At 36.4% G+C, this 22,123-nt stretch overlaps 1 protein-coding gene across 1 annotated transcript in view; it reads right to left on the reverse strand.

The window, feature by feature from the left end:
• CREB1 (cAMP responsive element binding protein 1) overlaps window positions 1-22,123 on the reverse strand; it is an 82,376-nt gene that overhangs the window by 50,039 nt on the left and 10,214 nt on the right. Inside the window, 2 exon segments of the mRNA XM_043994770.1 lie at window positions 691-837; window positions 3,227-3,348. Of these exon segments, the coding sequence (XP_043850705.1) occupies window positions 691-837; window positions 3,227-3,340 (261 nt within the window). The 5' untranslated portion in view covers window positions 3,341-3,348.

Raw genomic sequence — 22,123 nt, forward strand, 5'->3', positions numbered from 1 at the left:
TTGATCATTGCATAATACTGCTGTTACTACGTACAATGTTCCCCTGGTTCTGCTCATTTCCCTTTGCATCAGTTCATGTAAATATTACCAGGTTTTTCTCAGAGCATCCTGCTCATCTGTACAATACTGTACAAAAGTATTCCATCACAATCATATTCCACAACTTGTTTAGCTATTCTCCAATTGATGGACATTCAACGGTACCTTTTTTAAGCATCTTATCAGGATGTTAAATATCTATAAGAACAGTACTTGAGATTCTCATTCTTGGCTAATTTTGTTGTTTTTCTGCTACATCACCTAATGGCAGCATGGATATTTCACTTAGAGGAGGGGCTGAAGTCAGTCAAAGTTAGCAACAAAATTTAACACCATAACAGCTATCTCTTCAATACCTTAAACCAAGTCACATGCTGAATGCTGAAATACCTTGTGGAATAATATAGTCTGATTCTATCTCTACATCACTTGGAAAGTATGTTAGGTACAAAATAATAGTTATTGACCAAAAGAAACAGGAAAAAAAAAATCACAGTAAGGAGGGGTAGGCACAGGAAACAAGCATTTACTCTGAGATAAAAATTACCCTACCATGTATGTCTGAATTATTACTGGTTTTTAAAAGAGGAGATCAGTAAAGCTGTATGCAGCTTATACATATACAGATTAAAAACTCTTTCATATGCATACCTGAACAGTTTGGACTTGTGGAGACTGAATAACTGATGGCTGGGCTGCCTGAATAACTCCATGGACTTGAACGGTTTGCCCATTAGGGAGCTGCACTAAGGTCACTGTGGGAGCAGAAGAAGTTGCATGAGCTGCTGGCATAGAAACCTACAAAAATAGAGAAAATGTTATAAACACATTAGGGCTAATAATAGCAGCTCAAAATCATGTAGCACTTTATTAGATAGCAGTTCATGTGACAAAATTTAGGGGTTTTAGTGAACTTTACAGGCTTAATAAGCCAACAGTATGACCACAGTAGCAAAAAAAAAAAAAAAGCAAAAGCTAATGGCATTATAGACTGCATTACCTGTATCACAGTGACCAAGGTCTTAGCCCAGTGCTTGTCACGTAGCAGGTGCTTCATAAGTGTTTACTGAATGAATGAATGCTATCCCCCTGTATTCTGCTCTGCTTAAAACACATCTGGAAAACTGTATTTAGTTCTGACTCCAAAGTCAGTAAGGGTAGCAACAAGATGTAGAAGAAACAGGACAAAGAAGGGCCTCAAGTTTATGCCATATGAAGAACAGGTGAACCTACTGGAGCTATTTAGGCTAGAGAATAAACAACACAGGATGTAAAGGGCTGTCACGTGGAAAAGAAATCAGAAATAGTCTTTTTGGCTCCAGAGGGCAGGAATAGGAATAATGGGTAGAAGTCATAAAGAAACTAAGTGAGGCTTGATGTAAGGAAAAAAATCTTCTAATAATTAGAGCTGTACAAAGGTAGAATATGTTACCTCGGGTCCCTTTTGCTCAAGGTCATCAAGCAAAGAATAGATTACTCCCTATCAGATGTGATTTACAGGGAACTCCTTTTTCAGGAATGGTTTGAATAAGACAACCTTTAAGGTTTCTTCCATCTTGGAAATCTTGATTCTGTACTATCTTTACAACTTTTGAGTTATAAGTACCAAGTATTAGTACCCTTATTTTATCCAGATTAAGTGACTTTCCAGAAGTAGAAAAGATCAGTAGGTCCTAAAACCAGTTAGAACTTTTTTTTTCCCTTGGGGGGGGTGGGTGGGTGTTTTGTTTTGTTTTTGTTTTTTTGTGGGGCAATGAGAGTTAAATGACTTGCCCAGGGTCACACAGCTAGTGTCAAGTGTCTGAGGCTGGATTTGTTTTTTTTTTTTTTTTTAGTGAGGCAATTGGGGTTAAGTGACTTGCCCAGGGTCACACAGCTAGTAACTGTTAAGTGTCTGAGGCCGGATTTGAACTCAGGTACTCCTGACTCCAGGGCCGGTGCTCTATCCACTGTGCCACCTAGCTACCCCTCTGAGGCTGGATTTGAACTCAGGTCCTCCCGAATCCAAGGCCAGTGCTTTATCTACTGCGCCACCTAACTGCCCCCAGTTTTTCTAACTTTTAAAACTCTTTCCTCTGTACCACTCATTTTCAAAACTAAAATTATTTTCAATAATAAAAATACAACATCAACTGGGAAACATCTTACTATGTACAAGAAATTGATTATGAAATTTAATGTTTTAAAAAAATGACTAAACATACTTGTTTCTTCTTCTATTACTTGTTTCTACCACAAACCCTTCAGCAACAAAATAAAGCACTTTGCATAGTTCCAAATTTGGGGTTTAGCTTAAAAATGACATCTCCAATGCCAATGTTAGAAGCAACCGAAATATTAAAATGAACTATTTAAAAAATACTATTAAACATTATTTTTAAAAAGCTGTTAATAGGGGCGGCTAGGTGGCGCAGTGGATAGAGCACCAGCCCTGGAGTCAGGAGTACCTGAGTTCAAATCCAGCCTTGGACACTTAACACTTACTAGCTGTGTGACCCTGGGCAAGTCACTTAACCCCAATTGCCTCACTAAAAAAAAAAAAAAAAAGCTGTTAATAACCAGTTACTCTCAAAGGAAGATTGAATATGTCTAAAACACACTTAACAAAAGATTTACTAAAAGTCATATTTGTAGCTTAATGTTATGCCCATGATCACCCAGGCTACTGTCAGAGATAGAATTTTAATCCAAGTCTTCCTGACTCTATGACTACTCCACCATCTGTCATATCATAGTGTTTCCTGTTTGTAAACAAAAAAGATATGAAACTACTTTCTTGGAAACTTACTTGCTTGAATAAGGTAATGACGTTATTTATTACTTGTCCTATCTTCTGGGTTATATACAAACAGTACTCCAGAGAAATGGGTGCAATGAAAAAAGAATAGTGTTTTCCTCTAACCAAACAATACAATACTCTTTCTAAAGATTAGGAAAGAAAAATAGTATTTTTAAATGGTGGCTCTAGAATTAAGCTTTGTATAACAATGGGTTCTTTTCAGTTTTGTTATATGAACAGCATTTTACAACAATTATGCTAAAGTACAATAACTTCTAAAATTTCCTGTCTCTCCATTCATTCTAGGTGTGCCACTGAACTAAAAAAAAATGTTTTGTTTGAATCCAAAACACACATGTCCTCTTGGAAATTATACAGCTTAATGAAAACTCCAAAGTTCTCTTATACCTGTGCTAATGTTGCAATCTGTGGTTGTGTCTGTACAGCCATCTGTTGATTTTCTGCCTCCGTTACAGCTGCATCGCCACTCTGCTGGGTCTCTGCACCAGATTCCATGGTCATTTAGTTACCTATAATTATAGTGAAATAGATTCTTAAATATTGATGTGCCTTTTTTATGGTTCTATGAACATTTCCTGACTCATGACTGTTTTGTTTTTCAAAAAGCCCTTGTAAAACAGTTGTCTAGAGGTCTGACTAGTGAAGCTGCTAATAACTGTGTTTAGGTTCCCAGCTCCTACAATATTTTGCAATAGTACTATTGTAATTTCGAATTGTTGTTATATCAAAAGAGTTTTGGAATTTGCAACCGGGAAGTGGGGATGCCAGGAATACTATTTTCCTGCCAGTCCTAGATATCTGAAGAGAATCTTTTCCTTTATTCCTCAGCTTAAGAGCTGATGCACAGAAAATACTCTGATGAGGTGTGAAGCTGGTGGGAGTTCTGGAGGTGGGGCATGAGGAGGGTAAATAGTAGACAAAGAACTCTTTCAACTCACAAGGCTATGGAGGGGGGGGTCATGGTTGATGTCATTTAGGGAAAGGAAACCAATGCCTAAAAGCAGTGGTAGTAAAGAGAGAAGGAACGGGATAGGCAGATCAGGGGGGTTAAAGAACTCAAGATGCCTATTCTATCATCTCCCACCAAATGCAGGAATACCCTCTGGCCAGATGATTGATCATATAGCCCCTGCTTAAACATTCTATTGATGGCAAAAACTCAGTAATAAGGCCAACTCGTTCTGTTTTTTAGACAGCTCTAATTATTGTAAAATTTTCCCTTATACCAAGTCAAAAATGTGTTTATTGTAACTTTCACCCCATTGAGCCACATTTTTAATAGCTATGTAAAACAAATCTAATTTTTCTTTTATGAGGAAAATATTTAAAAACAATTATTTTAGTCATCATTTCTCCCTGTTCTTCTAACTGTTCCTCATATAATATTCAACAAATTCAATTCTATTAGCCATCTACACATTTAACGCACTGTGCTGAAAGATGAAAAACAACAGTTCTTATGCTGAGGAACTTATTAAATCTAGCATATTATACTATATAGTTTCTGAAAGTGTTTCCCTCACAACAATTCTGAAACTTGGAATCTGAGAAGGTAAGTGCCTGGCTTACAGCTAGCAAAATGGCCAAGTCTGGGCTCAAACCCAGTTCTTCTGACTCCAAATATAGAGCTTTTCCAAGTTCCACTACCCTGCTGGCTGCCTTTTTCTGAACATGCCATGAGGATGTTGCCTTTTGTTATTGGTTCCTCTTAAAATGGGGTTCCCACAACTGAATATAATATTTAAGATCTATTTAGACCAGGGTGGAATTTAATGGGACTATGAACTCCTTTGATTTGGGCAGTATACTTCCGTTGATACTGCTCAACAAGGTATTAGTGTTTTAAACAGTTGTATCACACTGTATTCTATGTATAGTGTAGCTTGTAGTCAACTAGATCCTCAAGTTTTTCCCACAAGAACTGATAAACTATCTTCTAAATTCTGTTTGTAACAACTAACTTTTGGAATCTAATAACAAGATTTTATATGTATCCCAATTAAATAATGTTTCATTGATTTCACCCTATCATTATTCCAGGGATTTTTCTGAAGCTTGATTCTGCATTCCAACTTATTCCCCTTTGTGTCACCTTCAAATTTGAAAAGCATGGCTTATCTGTCTTTATTCAAATTATCTATAATACAAATGGTTCTAGACTAAAGTCTCAGTTGAAAACTCACCTTGTGCACTTCAATTTTAATGAAAAAATATTAATAATTATTCTTTGGGTTTTTAACCTGCTCAGGAATTCACATGATATCATAAGTGATTTGGCACTATGTCCTGTTGAAATTATATCCACAACACTGATGTTAAGTCAAATCTATTTCAGGCCTAAAGTAGATCTAATGAGTAACAAACACTACCAATCACATCACAAGCATTTATTAAAAGCCCACCCTGTATCAGATACTGTGCACATAAGAGAAACACTATGACTAGAGTGAAACAATCCCCCTTCCAAAGAGCTTCTCTCTTTTCCAGCTCATTTTAGCAGTGCTTTACAATTTGCAGAGTGCTTTCTTTATGTACACGACAGCACTTAATTTTCACAATGAACCCTGTGAGTGCAGTTATTATCTCCATTTTATAGATGATGAAACTAAGGCTAAGAGAAAGTACATAAAATTATCACTTCCAATTATATACCTACGAATTAGTAACTAAATAATTTTGCTTAGCACTCTAGAGTGGCACGAGGTCCTGCTCTTCGGTATTATACTAATTTATCTTAAGATGACTCAATAGTTTCTACCAATGGAAGTAACATTTTATGGCAATTCTAATTAAAATGAAAGTGGAAATATTTCTACTTGTAGGAATGAATATAAGTATTTTGAGAGTAAAATGAGTCATGCCAACCAAGAATAACCCACCTCATTGCCAATACTGAAAAAAACTCAAAGAATCAATAATAAACTTCAAACTAATTCTGACAGCTTATTAAAAAATTTCCCCCATAAATGCCAGGTATTTTTATGAGCAACCATCACTTATATTTGACTTGTGGCAAACTATCATCACAAATCCTTGCATTTTATATTCACACACAAATAAGCTTTACACAGGCTAGTACTTATTTTGGGGGAGACTGGACCTGTCATTTCATTAATATAGGGGATTCTCAAAGGAGAAGCTCCCTCTACATGCTGGTCAGGACTTAACCCTGCAACAGGAGTACTACTGCCTTGAAAGATTATATGACTTCCAAGGTCATCCAGTTAGTATGAGTCAGGACTTGAATGTGGGTTTTCTGACTCCAATCTTAAGAGCTATGTTAGGTTACGGAGTCATTAAATAACCTGCCCAGGTTTCTGGTAAGTTTTTCAAGGGAAAAAACCATAACATTTAAAAATTCCCCTCTAATCCTAGTAAAGTACTTAGCACTGAGTGATAAGTCAAATATTTCTTGCTATTTAAGGTACATGTATCTTCCTAATACTTATGAAAATGAAGCATATTAATAGATATGAGAAAGTATCTCAGTAAAAGAATGTGATATGTGTGTATACATATATACACATATTTATGTAAATAATTTTTAAATAGTAGCAATGCCTTTTCTTTTTTTTTTTTTTGCAGGGCAATTGGGGTTAAGTGACTTGCCCATGGTCACACAGCTAGTAAGTGTCAAGTGTCTGAGGCTGGATTTGAACTCAAGAACTCCCGAGTCCAGGGCCGGTGCTTTATCCACTGCGCCACCTAGCTGCCCCAGCAATGCCTTTTCTTTCTTTTTTTTTTTTTTTTTAATAATTTTTTTTTTAAGTGAGGCAATTGGGGTTAAGTGACTTGTCCAGGATCACACAGCTAGTAAGTGTTAAGTGTCTCAGGCTGGATTTGAACTCAGGTACTCCTGACTCCAGGACCGGTGCTCTATCCACTACACCACCTAGCTGCCCCAAAATCTTTTTTTTTTTTTTTAAAATGAGGCATTTGGGGTTAAGTGACTTGCCCAGGGTCACACAGCTAGTTAAGTGTCAAGTGTCTGAGGCCAGATTTGAACTCAGGTACTCCTGACTCCAGGGCCAGTGCTCTATCCATTGTGCCATCTAGCTGCCCAGCAATGTCTTTTCAAAAGAGGAATGGGACATTAATGTTCCGTTGGTGAAGCTATAAACTAGTCTAGCCATTCTGGAAAGCAATTTGGAACTATACCCCAAATGTCACTAAACGGTTCATCCCCTTTGAGCTAGTGAAACCACTACTAGGCATAATTAGAAACAAAGGGAATCATGATCATGATCTGTGGAATGGCTGAACAAATTATGGCATATGAATTTTAAAAGACATATTATTGTCTTGTGAGAAAGGATGAAAGAGTTGGATTCAGAAAAACCTGGGAGGACTTGTAATTCATGTAAAATAGGTTCAACAAAACCAGGAAAACAATTTATGTAAGGATTATATATAACATTATAGCATTTTATTTTTTTTTTTGGTGAGGCAATTGGGGTTAAGTGACTTGCCCAGGGTCACACAGCTAGTAAATTTGAACTCAGGTCCTCCTGAATCCAGGGCCAGTAGTCTATCCAATTCGCCACCTAGCTGCCCCTATATATAACATTATAAAGAAAAACTGAAAGACTTAAAAATTCTGATCAATGCAATAACAAAATGTTTTCAGATACAGCTAACGTGTGGATATTTTGTTTGATTATGCTTATTTGTTACAAGGGTGGGCTTCATCAGGATTAAGTGAGTGTGGAGGAAGTTAGTGACAGTCATGCCAAAAGAAAGAGAAAAGTATCAATCAACTTTTTTTTTTTTTGGGGGGGGGGGGGAAGTGTGTGCGAGGCAATTGGGTTTAAGTGACTTGCCCAGGGTCACACAGCTAGTAAGTGTCAAGTGTCTGAGGCCAGATTTGAACTCAGGTCCTCCTGAATCCAGGGCCGGTGCTTTATCCACTGCACCACCTAGCTGCCCCCTCAACTTTTTTAATGAACAAAAAAAGAAAAAGTTCACAGGGAGAATAAAGACAAGCAGGATGGCTTTGGAATGAATGCCTTGAGATAAATATATCTATATCTATATATATGTAAGTAATCATTTGTTGTATATTTTAAAATTTTTCTTTCTTGTGGTTTTTCTCTTTTGTTCTAATTCTTCTTTCACAACATGGCTAATGTGGAAATATATTTACCATGATTGTACACATATAACCTATATCAAAATTGCTTGGTGTCTTGGAGAAGGGAAGGAGAAACATTTGGAACTCAAAATCTTACAAAAATGAATGTTGAAAACTATCTTTATGTGTAATTAGAAAAAATACTATTAAAGAAAAAAACCTGCAAGTAATAGAGATTTGGTATTTCAAATATAATCCTTTTTCTGTTCTTTCTTTTTCTGTGTGAAAATGTTCATGTTTGTTATCATTTTTCAGGTTTGGAATATATTTTTAAAAAATACTTCATCTTTAAAAAATGTCTACGCCCTGCCTCCCCAAAAAATTGATCCTGAAATTGTACCTTCCTTTTGGAGAGGCAGGTTTGTTAAATGATATGAAGGAAGAGAGTTGAAGGACAGGATATTCTATATATATTTTAGGAGAAGGGATATGTCTGACTTTCTTAAATTACCACAGGAGAACAAATAACAGAACACTGAAAGGATTTTGTTAGCTTAGATAGATTTCTAAGCTAACAAATAAAACTAATAAATAACTAATAAAACAGAAAAATGTCATTTGGTATTTAGAAGTGTTATTATTCAGTATCTCACCCTCTATATTGAAAGGTAGTAATAGCATAGTAGGATGTAGGCTAGACTTAGGATTCAGAAGACCTGGGTTCAGTTCCCATCCTACTAAACTGTGACCATGTGCAAAATCAGTTAACTATTATGAGTCTTGGCTTCCTCACATGTAAAACTGGGGATAATACCTGTAATACCAACCTCAGAGGGTGGTTGTAAGACTCAAATTAGACAGCGTATTTAAAATACTTTTTTTTGTTGATTTGGTAATTCAACTATTCAGCAATATAAACTAAAATTATTAATTATTTATAACAATCTTTTTTCCCCCACCTGGTGGCAGCGATCATCATTAGGATTGCCTAAAAAAATCTCTTAAATGAAAATGAAATGAATCCAAGGTATGTTCTAGGGAAGTTTGCTTTCCATCAAACTGAAACCTGGCTTTCCCCTGAAGACACCATCTCTTTCATCTCCAGTGCTGGGCATTCCTAACCTCATACTCCTCTCTCCCACTGGCTTCCAATGAAATTACATTCAGGAATTCCAACAATACTCCTAGCCCCAAATGCCATCTGGGAACCCTTGCCCGTTCACCATTAATTGGTAATTTCTTTTTAAGTTCATGCTATCCTTGTGCTGACTTGACATTTATTTACCTCAAGATTAGCTCCCCACCTTCTCAATGATTTTAGCACCTAGAAATGGTCTCATCCTTTAACCAATCCATCATCCTTGGTGACTTCAATGTTAATGACTCTTCTAACACCCTGATCTACAAGCTCTCCAACTTTCTCATTTCCCAAAAGCTCTATCTCTACTTTTCCATTGCTATTCACAAGATATGTCACACCTAAAATCTTACCATTAGTTAGAACTTACAACAAGAGGAAACGACTCTATGATAACCCTCCACAGAGGTTGATACAAACCTCTTTCCTCGAGTCTCAACTTCTCTGGCTCCTACCTCTTAAGCAGATACCCTTGATTTCCATTTATAGTATGACAAGGCTGTAAGTTCCCTTTTTTCCAAAACCTTTACTGTTTCCCTTAATGTCTCAAGAGAAACAAAATCAATCAACAAGCCTTCATTAATCACCTAAGTGTCAGGTGCTGTAAATGACGGTCCTTGTAAAGCTAATTTCTCCATGTGTTTTTTATATCATCTCTCCTGCCTTTTTTTCTCCCATCTTCAATATGAACTTCCCATTGGTTTCTTTCATTTTATCTACAAACATCAAATCACCCAAACCTGAAAAAAATTCCCTTGACTATAAGGACACTTCAAACTATCAATTTGTCTCTCTTCTCTTTATTGCTGAACTTCTTTAAAGAGTAGTGTATTTGTTGACTCCAATGCCTCTTAACTTACACCACTCTTCCACATACTTCTATGTACGGTATTTCATTATTGATAAAAATCCTTTTCTCTAACATGATCAACAACCTCATCATCAATCTTTCTCTCTTGCCAATGGTTCCTTAATTGTTCGGCTTAAACTAAAATGTGTTCTCCTTGACTTTGGCATTCCTTCCAACAACACACTAAACCCACATCTGCCCAGGAAGTGGCTTTTTCCTAATATTTCAAAGGCCCCAGTGGAGCACTTGGTTGTCTACCTCTTATCCTTTGACCTTGCCAGAGGACTAGCCCCTCCTCTTCCTATCATGAACTCCCACAGTTCTTCATTGGTTGTGCTTATAGAAATAAAATAATTCTAAAAAGAAAAAAAAACACCCTAAATTCGACATTTATAATAAATAGCAATTTGTAATCCTTCTTTTTTCTGCATTATCCAGCACAGTTAACTTCCTGTCAGTTTTGACAGCTCCTTTGTGGGTTTATCTCCCTTTTCCCAAGGCTCTATGTTCTCGAAGGCCTCTTTTTTGTATTCTTTCTCTACAATCTACCCTTTGGCAAAATCATTCAATCCTATGGATCCAAAACATCACTTCTATGCAAGGACTTTTATTCAAGTTCACCTGTCTCCTAAACTTCACATACCCTACAGAAAAATAATTTTTCTCCTCAAACTGTTAAGTTCCCAACCCCTTATTTCTGTTTGTGTATCAGAATTCCCCGTCACCTTGTTCTCTTTCCTGTTCCCACATACTATCAATTTTCAAGCCCTACTGATTCCATGTCTGTAATCTCTTATAAATTCCTTCCTCTCCAAACTTCTACAACCTAGCTTCAGGTGCTGATCTTCATTTGCCTAATCTCCTAAGGTAATAAGTGTTTGAGGTATTCTAGGGAAGCCTGATGTTAGCTGACAAAACTGTAACATTACTATAAAAAGTTTTTATTATGAATCATGATGCCATAAAGCTTCTTCCAATACATCTTTCACAAAACCTTAAAAAAAAAATTCCTCTGAATGCAGATGTCTGACCATCTCATTCTCTTATTCAAAAGCCATCATGTCCTTATTATAGGATCACAGGATTTAGGACATCATGGTGAATGAAGAGCACCAGGGCCTGAAACTGAATCCTGGCTAACGGGGTTGCTATCATAATAATCACATTACTGAAATGACATCTTTTAAAATATTGATATTCTGCCTAATTTTCTTTACCCTAAATGCTTTTCCCTTCATTTTAATCTTGAGAGTTCAGTGACTGACATAAAAAAGCATCAAATGTCGAGATCATCGCTTGAGATTTTAAAAGAATTTAAACAATCCTGCTTTGAGAGAAATATCTGGTAGGACAAATAACTCTCAAGTCGTATATAAACTATTTCAGATCAACTGGTCCCAGGGTCATCGTGGCCATTCTTATGAAGTTGTCAATGCTTCCAAGCAAGAGTGGGAAAAGCTAGTGCTAAGCAAGATGAGAAAAAATCCAGGTGCAATGAAGAGTTGGGATTCTGGATTCAAAGCTTTGGATCTGTGTAAATGTAAATTTCTCTGAGCTTGAACTTATCAATAAAAGAAAGGGACTGGACCAGGCCATAACATTCTGATAAATATTTTGGGAATTACCTCAGACACTCATTGTGTGACCCTCCAAGTCACTTAACCTCTATTTGCCCCAGTTTCCTCAACTATAAAATGAAGATAATAGTAGCATACACCTCCTAGGGCTGTTGTGAATAATAATTGTGAAGCACTGAGCATGATGCCTGGTGCATAGTAAGTGCTTATTATTATACACTGTTGTGAAGAGTCCACAAGCTTCAAGAGACTGCTAAAGAGGTCCACAACACAAGAAATTACATTAGATGATCTCATACCCCTTCCAACTCAAATCTACTGAGGCAATCTTAACATTCATCGAGTAATAAAACCCACTGCACAAGATCACAAAACTGGAAAATACTAGAGACATGATTCAACCTCAGATGCTCTTTCCTGAGAAAGATACAAGGCAAAACACATCTTTTGTGTGTGTGTGTGGGGGGGGGGGGTGTGTGTCCCAGTTTCCTAATGTGTAAGCTAAGAGGATTGGACTAAAGGGCTCCTATGGGTCCTTCAAACTTTCAATCTATGAAACAATAAAACCCAAATTCAGAATCATCACAATTTCAGTTGAAAATGAAGTCCAGAAGCCATCTAGTCCAACCCATAATTGAGAGATTCCACCATAACATACCCAATAAGTGGTTCAAAACAAAACAAACACAAAGAGACTGTCTGAAGACTTTCAATGATGGGTAGCTTTTCATTCCTAAAGTAGCTCATTCTTTAGATATAGTAAATCTAAATTTGCCTATTTGGAATTTCTACCCACTATCCCACGTTCAGCTTAGAGGAATCAAACAGCAAAGTCTCTCTTCCACATTATATTCCTTTCAAACAAATAGATAAGTCTCCCTCCTTCCACCAATACTTGGCATAAACTTGAAGGTCCTCCCACTTCAAACTACCTTTCTAGGATATTGTCCAGGTTAGCAATGTCCTGAATAAACTTTAGTGCTCCAAATGGCAATAATAGTCTAGTTGTGGTTTGACAAAGAAAGACTACAGAGGAGTTTCATGTCACTTTTGTCCTGGGAAGTATGCCCCCCTCTTAATGAGGCTTAAGACTGGATTGGCCTTTTGAACCGTCATGTTACTCCATTCACTTTTATTGGACTTGCTGTCCACTATAACACTCAATTGTTCTCAATGTCCCTGCCATTTTATACTTGCTAAGTCACCCCCTTTCTGAACCCAAATGAACACTGTACATTTATACTAAATCCAATTTCATCTTACTTTATTTGACCAAATGTCCTAGTTTGCCAACAGCATTTGAGATTTTATTAACCTCTGTATTAGCTATACTTGGCAGCTAAGTCACCTGCAAATTTGAGGCATGCTATCAATGCCTTTATCCAAACCACAAACCAAGAAGAATGATTATAAATTTTCCAAGACTACATCTGTTCTCTCCCTCCTTTTTGTGTTTATATAGACTCTTGTACAGAGTGAGAACACATTTCCTCAGTATCCCTTCTTAGAAATCCTTCCTTCAAGGACCAACATAAGTAGCACCTTCTCAATGAAACCTTACATTCCTGTTCTCCTTAAATTTTGTAGTAGTACCTTTGCCAAATCTCTCCTTTGCCCGTATCACATTTTATCTAGGGAAAGCACAGTAAGGTGGAAAGAGAACAGTCAGGAGACACCTGAACTAGAATCCCATCTCTGCTAATCATTAGTGTTTATGGTATTAGAAAAGCATTTAATCTTTCTGAACCTTCATTGCTAATCTATAAAATGGAAAAAAATAATACCTAACAGAGTTGTGAAGATTAAATAAGGTAACATCTATATAATGCTATGTAAGTGTCATGTGTCATTACTACCTTGTATAATACCTACAGTCTTGTCCTCCCCCATTTTACTAAAATTCCCTTGAGGAAAGGGATGAAATAGTTTTTCAGGATCTAGCATAGTATACTATATATATATATATATATATATATATATATATATATATATATATATATATATAAAATGCTTAATAAATGTTGCATTGAATTTCTGTTCAGTCAATCCTAGTTTCATTACTAATTTTCAGCATAAACTCAAAATAGATTATCTTGGGTCTGCTCCTTCACCCCCAAGTCCACAGTTAGAATAAGAGTTATGTACTTATATAGAATATAAGTACCTATAAGAATAGAACAAATTGTCTAAAATAATATAAAGGGGAAAAACACTTTTAGAAAAATTCTCAATGACAAACAATATCCCAAGGTTTACTAAAAATATGCCACAAAACCTCCCAAAGCAAACACCCTCTACAAGAAACTGGCATCATCGTCATTTGCTTTATCCTGCTTTCCATAGAATTTGACTTGAGGTGGTAATCCCAGAAACACCACCAACTTGATCTTTTAAAAGAACTAAACAATAAACTCAAACACCTTTAATATTTTAAAATTTACATTCAAGATAAATCTTAAACAAAATTGAACTTTTCTATTAATTTTTATTCACTAATCACTTTTTTTTAACCCTTCACCTGGTGGCACCTGGAGAATTTGCTATAAAAAGTTTTTAGAGAAGGGTCAGTCTAGTATGGTACTGTGGATTCCCTACCTGGGAGCCTGTTATTACCTATATTCACATATAGGTTATATTACCTATATGTGAATATTTTACTGTCTTTCAAATATAAATAGATGCTCTTGTGTTTAGGATACAAAACCATTTAAAACCATTATTTAATTCAGAATAGGTTATTTATATATATATATCAGATACTGATAGTAGTCGTATTATCATGTGGGGAACTGAAATTTTATTGTTAGGTGCACATCCTCAAAAAGATGGGGAACCACTGGTGTTAGGGAAATAGCACTGGACCTGTAGCTATTCAACCTCAATTTGTGTTCTGGCACTATTAATTAGCTTTGTAACCCTGGGCAAATCACTTGATCTCAACTCTAAGTTTCTTTAACTCTGAGTACAGTAACCTTCTATAAGAAAGCAGGAAATCAAAGTAAAACACTAACTTGTTTTTACCATTGAGGCCCACCCACTACAAGATTTGTTGAATGAGATAGTAGATGTAAAGGGCTTTTCAAAACTGTTATATGTGTAAGTCATTATCTTTTAGAAAGTGTGGTGGCCAGCACATAACAATTAATAGGTAAAATAAAAGAGTCTGTGCAGAATAATACCAACCTAGGGTAAAGTAAAGTTCTCCTTAGGGGCCTTCAGCATACTAAAATGGTACTTGCTAATACAAGTAAAATAATTACTGTTGGAGAATAGCTGATAGAAGCAGTGCAGCCATTAGGATCTATATGGAGCCAATACTAGGCTAGTATGTTCGATTTCATGGAAGTAAACAGACTTGCTTGGGTAGTTTATGATCTAGTTAGAGAGATAAGCCATACTAAGGATAAGATATAATTTACCACTTTGTATTCTTAAATTCGCTATAAATAGCAGACAATGAGTGCTTTAAAGTTCATAAGAGACAAAAATCCTTGACCTTAAGTGGTCAAGGAAGGCTTCATGTAAGTGGAGTTTGAACTAGACTTTGAAAGGGGTAGGATTTCACTAAGTGTAGACAGTCTAGTATAGTGAAAAAACTGCTAGACTTGGAGACAGGAGATCTATGTTCAAATCCCTACTCTGACAGCAGCTGGGTCATCAAGAGCAAATCATGTCACATTTTTAGCCTTAGTTTCCTTACTTGTGAGATGGGGAAAATACTTATGATATTTCATGGTGTTGTGAAGAAACTGTAAATCTTAAAGCACTATATAAATTGGAGTTATGATTATGCTTGGATAGAACAGAGGAGGGAAAAGGGAAAAGAAACATTGCAGGAATTGAAAAAATAGTCCTCCTATAGCATGGAGTAGGGAAAAAACAAGGCTTCGTCTGGGCTAAGTGAACATTTGACCAGAGTAGGTTTTTTCATATTGGAGCTTTGGAAAAAGAGGTTGTTACTCTATATAACGGAATGGCTAGAAAAACCTATTAACAGCAGCAACCATAACAAAATGATGGAAGAGCAATCCCACAAATCTGAGTTTGGGGTCTCCTGTTCTTTAAAATGTGACTTACTTATTTCTGTAAATCCCCTAAGACACAGGCCCTAGTAGGTATTTAATAAGTAGCTGAACAAAATATCAAGAATAGAGCAGTGATTTGGAGTCGGGAAGACCTAGCTCAGATACTTAATAATGGCGTGACCCTGGGCAAGTCACAACCTCTCTGTAAAATACGGAGTTGGACTCGATTCTCTATGGTTCTTTACAACTTTATAGCTATGTAAAGTGATAGTTGTGAAGTCTATGAAGCCAATATATACCAACAAGTCTCTTACTATATTGTGTTGCCAAGTGTCTCGGGAGAATATGCTTCCTAAGAGCAAGGAACATGCTCATCTCTGAACTCCCAACATTTTCATTATTTTTAAGCAATATTTATTATTCACCGTACTTACCCATAAATTATGTTTACGAGATAATGGAAAATATTCTACTCATAATGAAATATTGATATGTAAATACTTTGAAGAAATAAATATATTAGTATTGCTGTGAGAATTTTACAGGTTTTTTTTGTAAATTTGTACGGTTAAGCACTTTAAACCAAACTGTTATTAGGCAAAATCTGTAAAACTTCAGCTTTTGCCCCAAGAGCTGTTAAAATGTATGTAAAAAAAAAAAAAAAGAAGATGTATGCTGGTATGACTTCAATATTTTGAGTCTGAAGGCAAAGAACAAACAGGGGACATCCAGTCAATTCTACTTCATGTATTCTCTAAAAATCCAAGTTCATGAAAAACAACTATCTGGGATAGTACACCTAGGTATTTATAAGTAATGAATTATAACCTTGGGGAAAGCTTAAATGAAATACAATCAGAAAGATCTGGTTTTCCCCCTGTACTTGTGTTGTTGCTGCCTCTCTTCAGCTGACTGTCTAACCGCACTTAAAAATACTTGTCACTGGGGAAGCTAGGTGGTGCAGTGGATATAGCACTGGCCCTGGATTCAGGAGGACCTGAGTTCAACTCTGGCCTCAGACACTTGACACAAACTAGCTGTGTGACCCTGGGAAAGTCACTTAACCCTCATTGCCCCACCCCTCAAAAAAATACTTGTCATTCACCAATCTAACAAAATTGAAGAGCAAGATTTCAATATTAATGTTAGCTGTACTCCAGGCCCTTCGTGCTATTATCATTCATTATTCCAAAAACCAGACAGAACACTTACAGCAGGTTCAAGTCCCAAGTATAAAGGCAAGACATTAAGCTAACATGTCTAAACTTTTGGTCTGTGTATGCATAATACAGCACATATATTAAAGGAATAGGCTGGAGGCATTATGATCAACAAGTAGAGTAACTTTGGCATTCTCATCAAGACAACTGTATTGTTGACATTGAAGCAAGATTTGCTATATGCCCTGGTATCCATTTAAATCAAATTCACAAATCTGGGATAAAGTAAACAAAGATAAACTGAGGACTGGAATGGAGAAACTGTGTATCATGGGAGATTACAAAACAACTCAACTATATGAAAAAAAAATCACAATGCTCTACGGAAAACTGTATTCAACTGATTTCTTAGGGGCAGCTAGGTGGTACAGTGGATAAAGCACCAGCTCTGGATTCAGGAGGACTGGAGTTCAAATCCAACCTCAGATACTTGATACCTACTAGCTGTGTTTTCCTGGGCAAGTCATTTAACCCTCACTGCCCCCCCCCCCCAAATCAAAACAACTGATTTCTTGCCAACTATTTTTTTGCTATAATTGGTTTAAAAAAAAAAAAAAACCAAACCTGATCCCATTTGTAATAGTTCATAAGTCTAGTTTACTATGCAAGTAGAATGGCATAAAATAACCACCAAAAATTTAAAATTTGCTTGGATATGATTGCAAAAATTTTGGAACAGCATATTTTGTGATATATTGGGGTCTTGTAATCACCAGAATTTTACAATTTTGGATTGAATTATTAGGATTCTTATTATATTCTGAAGCCTAGAATTTTTTTCCAAAGGAAATATATTAGAAAGGCACTAATGTAAAACATGGTGTTCTGTGGCAAGAAAACCATCTATACGTAGCATCAAAAGGTTTGGATTTTAATCCCAGATCTGCTACTGGATACACTTGATAACCTTGGGTAAATCTCTTTACCTTTCTTTGGGTCTCAGTTTCCTCATTTGTAAAATGAAAGAATTAGACTAATTCATCTCCAAAATTCTATCCAACTCTGGAATGTATTAAGTTTTTGTTGACATTTATTCCATAAAATGAAGTAAATCTGAAATGTATTTTTTGCAGAAGTTTCATTGTCTTTTTCTAAGTGGTTATTATTATATTTACTCTTCCAGGTTCCTTTGGAAAAAAGGGATGAAACCTATTTTCATACACACAAAAATTAACTAACAAAAAAAGTAAGTAGTAAAGTATTTTCCAGAGCTTTGAAAACAACTTTTTTTTTTAGTTTATCAATTGTTTCTGAAGGTCCCTCCTACCTTTTATTTTTTGATACTAACCAATTCATCCCATCCTGCTCTACCCCTTGTGCTTTTCTCTAAGGTGAGGACTACATTTCAGACTTTATTAAGAAAAGGAATCATCAACCAATGATGTGTCATCAATATCTCATTCTTTTCTCTACTGCAGTCTCTGATGATTCTGTGATCTTTTTCACCAAAGCCAAGGCCTCTACCTGTACACTTGATGCCATTCTGTCCAACAGATTACCCCCATAACAAAGTGCTCTACAACTCTGCTGGCTCCTTCCATGCCGCCTACAAAAAGCACAAATCTTTTTTAATCTGGAAAAACATCCTCACAAAACCCTACCACCCCCTTCTTTGTAATTTTTGGGGGGTGGGGCAATGAGGGTTAAGTGACTTGCCCAGGGTCACACAGCTAGTGTCAAGTGTCTGAGGCAGGATTTGAACTCAGGACCTCCTGAATCTGAAGCCAGTGCTTTATCCACTGCATCACCTAGCTGCCCCCCTACCACCCCCTTCTAATGATCTTACTTCTGTCTTCATAGCTCAAATCCTTAGTAATAAAAAAGTTGTCTGTACTTCCTGCTTGCACTTCCTCTCCTCTCACTCCCCATGGCTTCTGAACTTGTTTATTTAACTGAAATTGTTTTCTCCAAATTTTTGTTAAATCTGATGGCCTTTTCTTGAACCTCATTCTTCTGAGCCTCAACAGTATTTTACACTCATAACCACCCTCTCCTGAATACTCTATCATCATATACTTGCTTGATTATCCAATTACTCCTCAGTGTGGTCTATGTCATACCCCCTAACTGTGGGTATATATACCCTGAAGAGTATGTCCAGGGCCTCTTCTAATCTCTCCACATTCTTTTCTTCTTTCTTTTTTCCACATTCTTTAATCTGGTAACTTCAACAACTTCCAAGTTACCATCTTTATAAAGGTGACTCCCAAATCTATATATGCAGCCCTAGTGTCTCCTGAGCATATTATGCACATATCACTGAAAATTACTATTTATTTCAAACTCGATGTCCCAGAGCTATTTCAAACTCAACATATCAAACACAACTCATTAGCTTTCCTCTGAAACTCACCATCTTCTGATTTCCCTATTTCTGTCCCTGGCACTATTAACCTTTCACTCACCCAGGTTCACTTAGTATAGTCCTCAAATACCTTCTCCACCTCATAGCTAATCATTTGCCTAATCTTGTAATTTCTAGCTTCACAATCTTTCTAGCAGCTGTGTCCTTCCTGGTGCCCATCCCATTTCAGGCCCTCATCACCTTGTACCTGGATTACCCCAATAACCTAATTAGTGGCCCTATCTCACCTCTCTCCTTTCTCCAATCCATCTTCCACATAGTCATTCCTGAACTTGTAGAAATTATGGTAGCTATGTCACTCCACTATTCAAAAAACCCTAGTGGCTCCCTACTGCCTTTAGGATCAAATATAACTGCCTCTATTTAGCTATTAAAACCCTTTCAGGGGCGGCTAGGTGGTGCAGTGGATAAAGCACTGGCCCTTCATTCAGGAGTTCCTGAATTCAAATCCGGCCTCAGACACTTGACACTTACTGGCTGTGTGACCCTGGGCAAGTCACTTAACCCCCATTGCCCCACAAACAAAACAAAACAAAAACAAAACAAAACAAACAAACAAAAAAAACCCTTTCAACCTGGCCCCAACCTCTCTTTTCCAAGTTTCTTAGCCATTACTTCCATTTCTATACTCTAGTCCAGTGGAACTGGACTTCTTGTTTCTCACACATGACACCCCATCTATACTCTGAGCCTTTGTGTGGGCTGTTCCCCATAACTGGAATGTATTTCTTGTCCACTTCTGCCTCTTAAAATGTTTACTTCTAAACTCTGCTCCAAGTACCACCTTCTACCTAAAGCCTTTTATGATTACTCTGGTTACTAGTGTACCCCCATCCCTGTTGCCTTGTGTTAATTTGGTATAATTTGATTCCCCTGATAGAATGCTCCTTGATAACAGGGGACTATGGCATTTTTATCTTTGTATCACAGTAGGTATTTTTCATAATTTACAAAGAATATTCATTATAAACAATCTTTGTAAAATAACTTGAACTTTATGGACACAATACATAATACACACAAAACTGAACAAATGATTACAAATAATAATGAAGATGGGTATTTATGAACTTTAGCTAGGGCCCCTAAATATAGAAGAGAATCAAGTTTCATTTTTCAATGAATTCTGGAAGGGGGTGAAGTACATAAAAAAGGAAGGTAAATGCATACTTTTAGAAAAGCATTTTCTATATCCAGTAAAAAGAATATTATTTTCAAATTAATTTCTACTAGCTCTGGTAAAATTAAGACTCTCCCCAAAAAGTACTATCAAATGTAAATATTTATAGAATCATTGTACTATAATAGACCAAAAAAAGATAGTTTGTTCCATGGAATTTAATTTAACAATATGCTTTAGAATTTGGTTTTAGGAAAAAAAAAAACAACCTTGGTTAGTTTCTTACAAAATGGCCCTAGAGGGGCATCTAGGTGGCGCAGTGGATAGAGCACTGGCCCTGGAGTCAGGAGTACCTGAGTTCAAATCCGACCTCAGACACTTAATACTTACTAGCTGTGTGACCCCGGGCAAGTCACTTAACCCCAACTGCCTCACTTAAAAAAAAAAAAAAGGCCCTAGGAGTAAAAAAGAATATTGGTTTCATTGAGGAGGCAATATGAAAAGCACAAAATTGAAATAATCAGGAGATCTGAGTTTTATTTCCAGCTCTGAGATTGGCTGTATTTCTGAACAAGTTAATTAATTTTTTCTAGGCCTGTTTCCTTATCACTAAAATGAAGGGAACTGAGCTAAATTACCTAAAAGGTGCCACCTCACTTTTATGAATCTATCATAGATACGGCACAGTACTTCCTGTTGTTAACATAAAGTGTTCCACAATTTTTAAGGCACTTCAGACACATTATCTCACCAGAGAAAACATCTAAAGTAGTGGTATCATTCCTCTTTTACAAATGAGGAAACTGGGGCTCAAAGAAAATTAGAAAGTGATAGAGCTGGGATGAGAACTCAGTTCAAACTTCAATGTATTCTTTCCACTATGTCAGAATGATCATATTCACATACCCCCTGTCTCATTCAATGCCTATGACTTAACGAGGATATGCCTTATTACTTCCATTTTAAAGATAATAAAACAGTAATTGTTAAGTGACTTGTGTAAAGTCAAAGCTATATGTGCTATAGCCACAACTAAAAACCCTGGTTTCACCTGGCTACAGAGGTTTCTCTATTGTCTCCAATGATGAAAAGAGTGGATAATATTATTGAAAGTTTATTTTGCCTTGCTAATTATTTTAATAGCATAGATGGCTGTTTAAGTGCATGTTGACTAGAAAGAGGAAGTAGACCCAAATCATACTTAATATGGGGAGGGAGCGGTCAATTTAAAAGAAAACTAATAAAGTTAATCCAAACAGATGATTTAATTGATTTTTCTACATATTCTTTATTGCTAATAAAGTGGGGGAGGGAGTGGCATGGGGAAATTAAATCTAAAAAACCTGTTGGAGTATAAAGATGTTGTCAAATCCTCTATATTCCTGCCTTAACTTTCATTATTTTATTAATTGTGATATTGTTCACATTTCAGAAATGAAGATAAAGCATTTGAATTACCAGAAATTCAAAATAGAGAAAATTTCTATTCAAGCAGAGAATACCATTTAACTTTTACACTGCATATAATAAAGAGTATGATAATACTTTCTTAAACTGACCAAAAAGGGGCAGCTAGGTGGCGCAGTGGATGGAGCACCCGCTCTGGAGTCAGGAGGATCTGAGTTCAAATTTGGCGTCAGACACTTGATACTTACTAGCTGTGCAACCTTGGGCAAGTCACTTAACCCCAACTGCTTCCCCCCCCCAAAAGTTATGTTACTGACCAAAACGAAATTTAAAATACATAGGATTGTTATGGCAAATACATAAAAAACTACTCTAATCCAGCTTTATGAATTTTGAACTGAAATTTACATGCATGGCTCCATTTTTCTATGCATATATCAGAAACGTGTTAGACCTGGCTTACCAAATTATCACATTAAAGATTAACTAAGTGTTTTACAAGTAGGTGGTA

Source organism: Dromiciops gliroides, chromosome 3, assembly GCF_019393635.1.
Source record: "Dromiciops gliroides isolate mDroGli1 chromosome 3, mDroGli1.pri, whole genome shotgun sequence".
Lineage (NCBI taxonomy): Eukaryota > Metazoa > Chordata > Mammalia > Microbiotheria > Microbiotheriidae > Dromiciops > Dromiciops gliroides.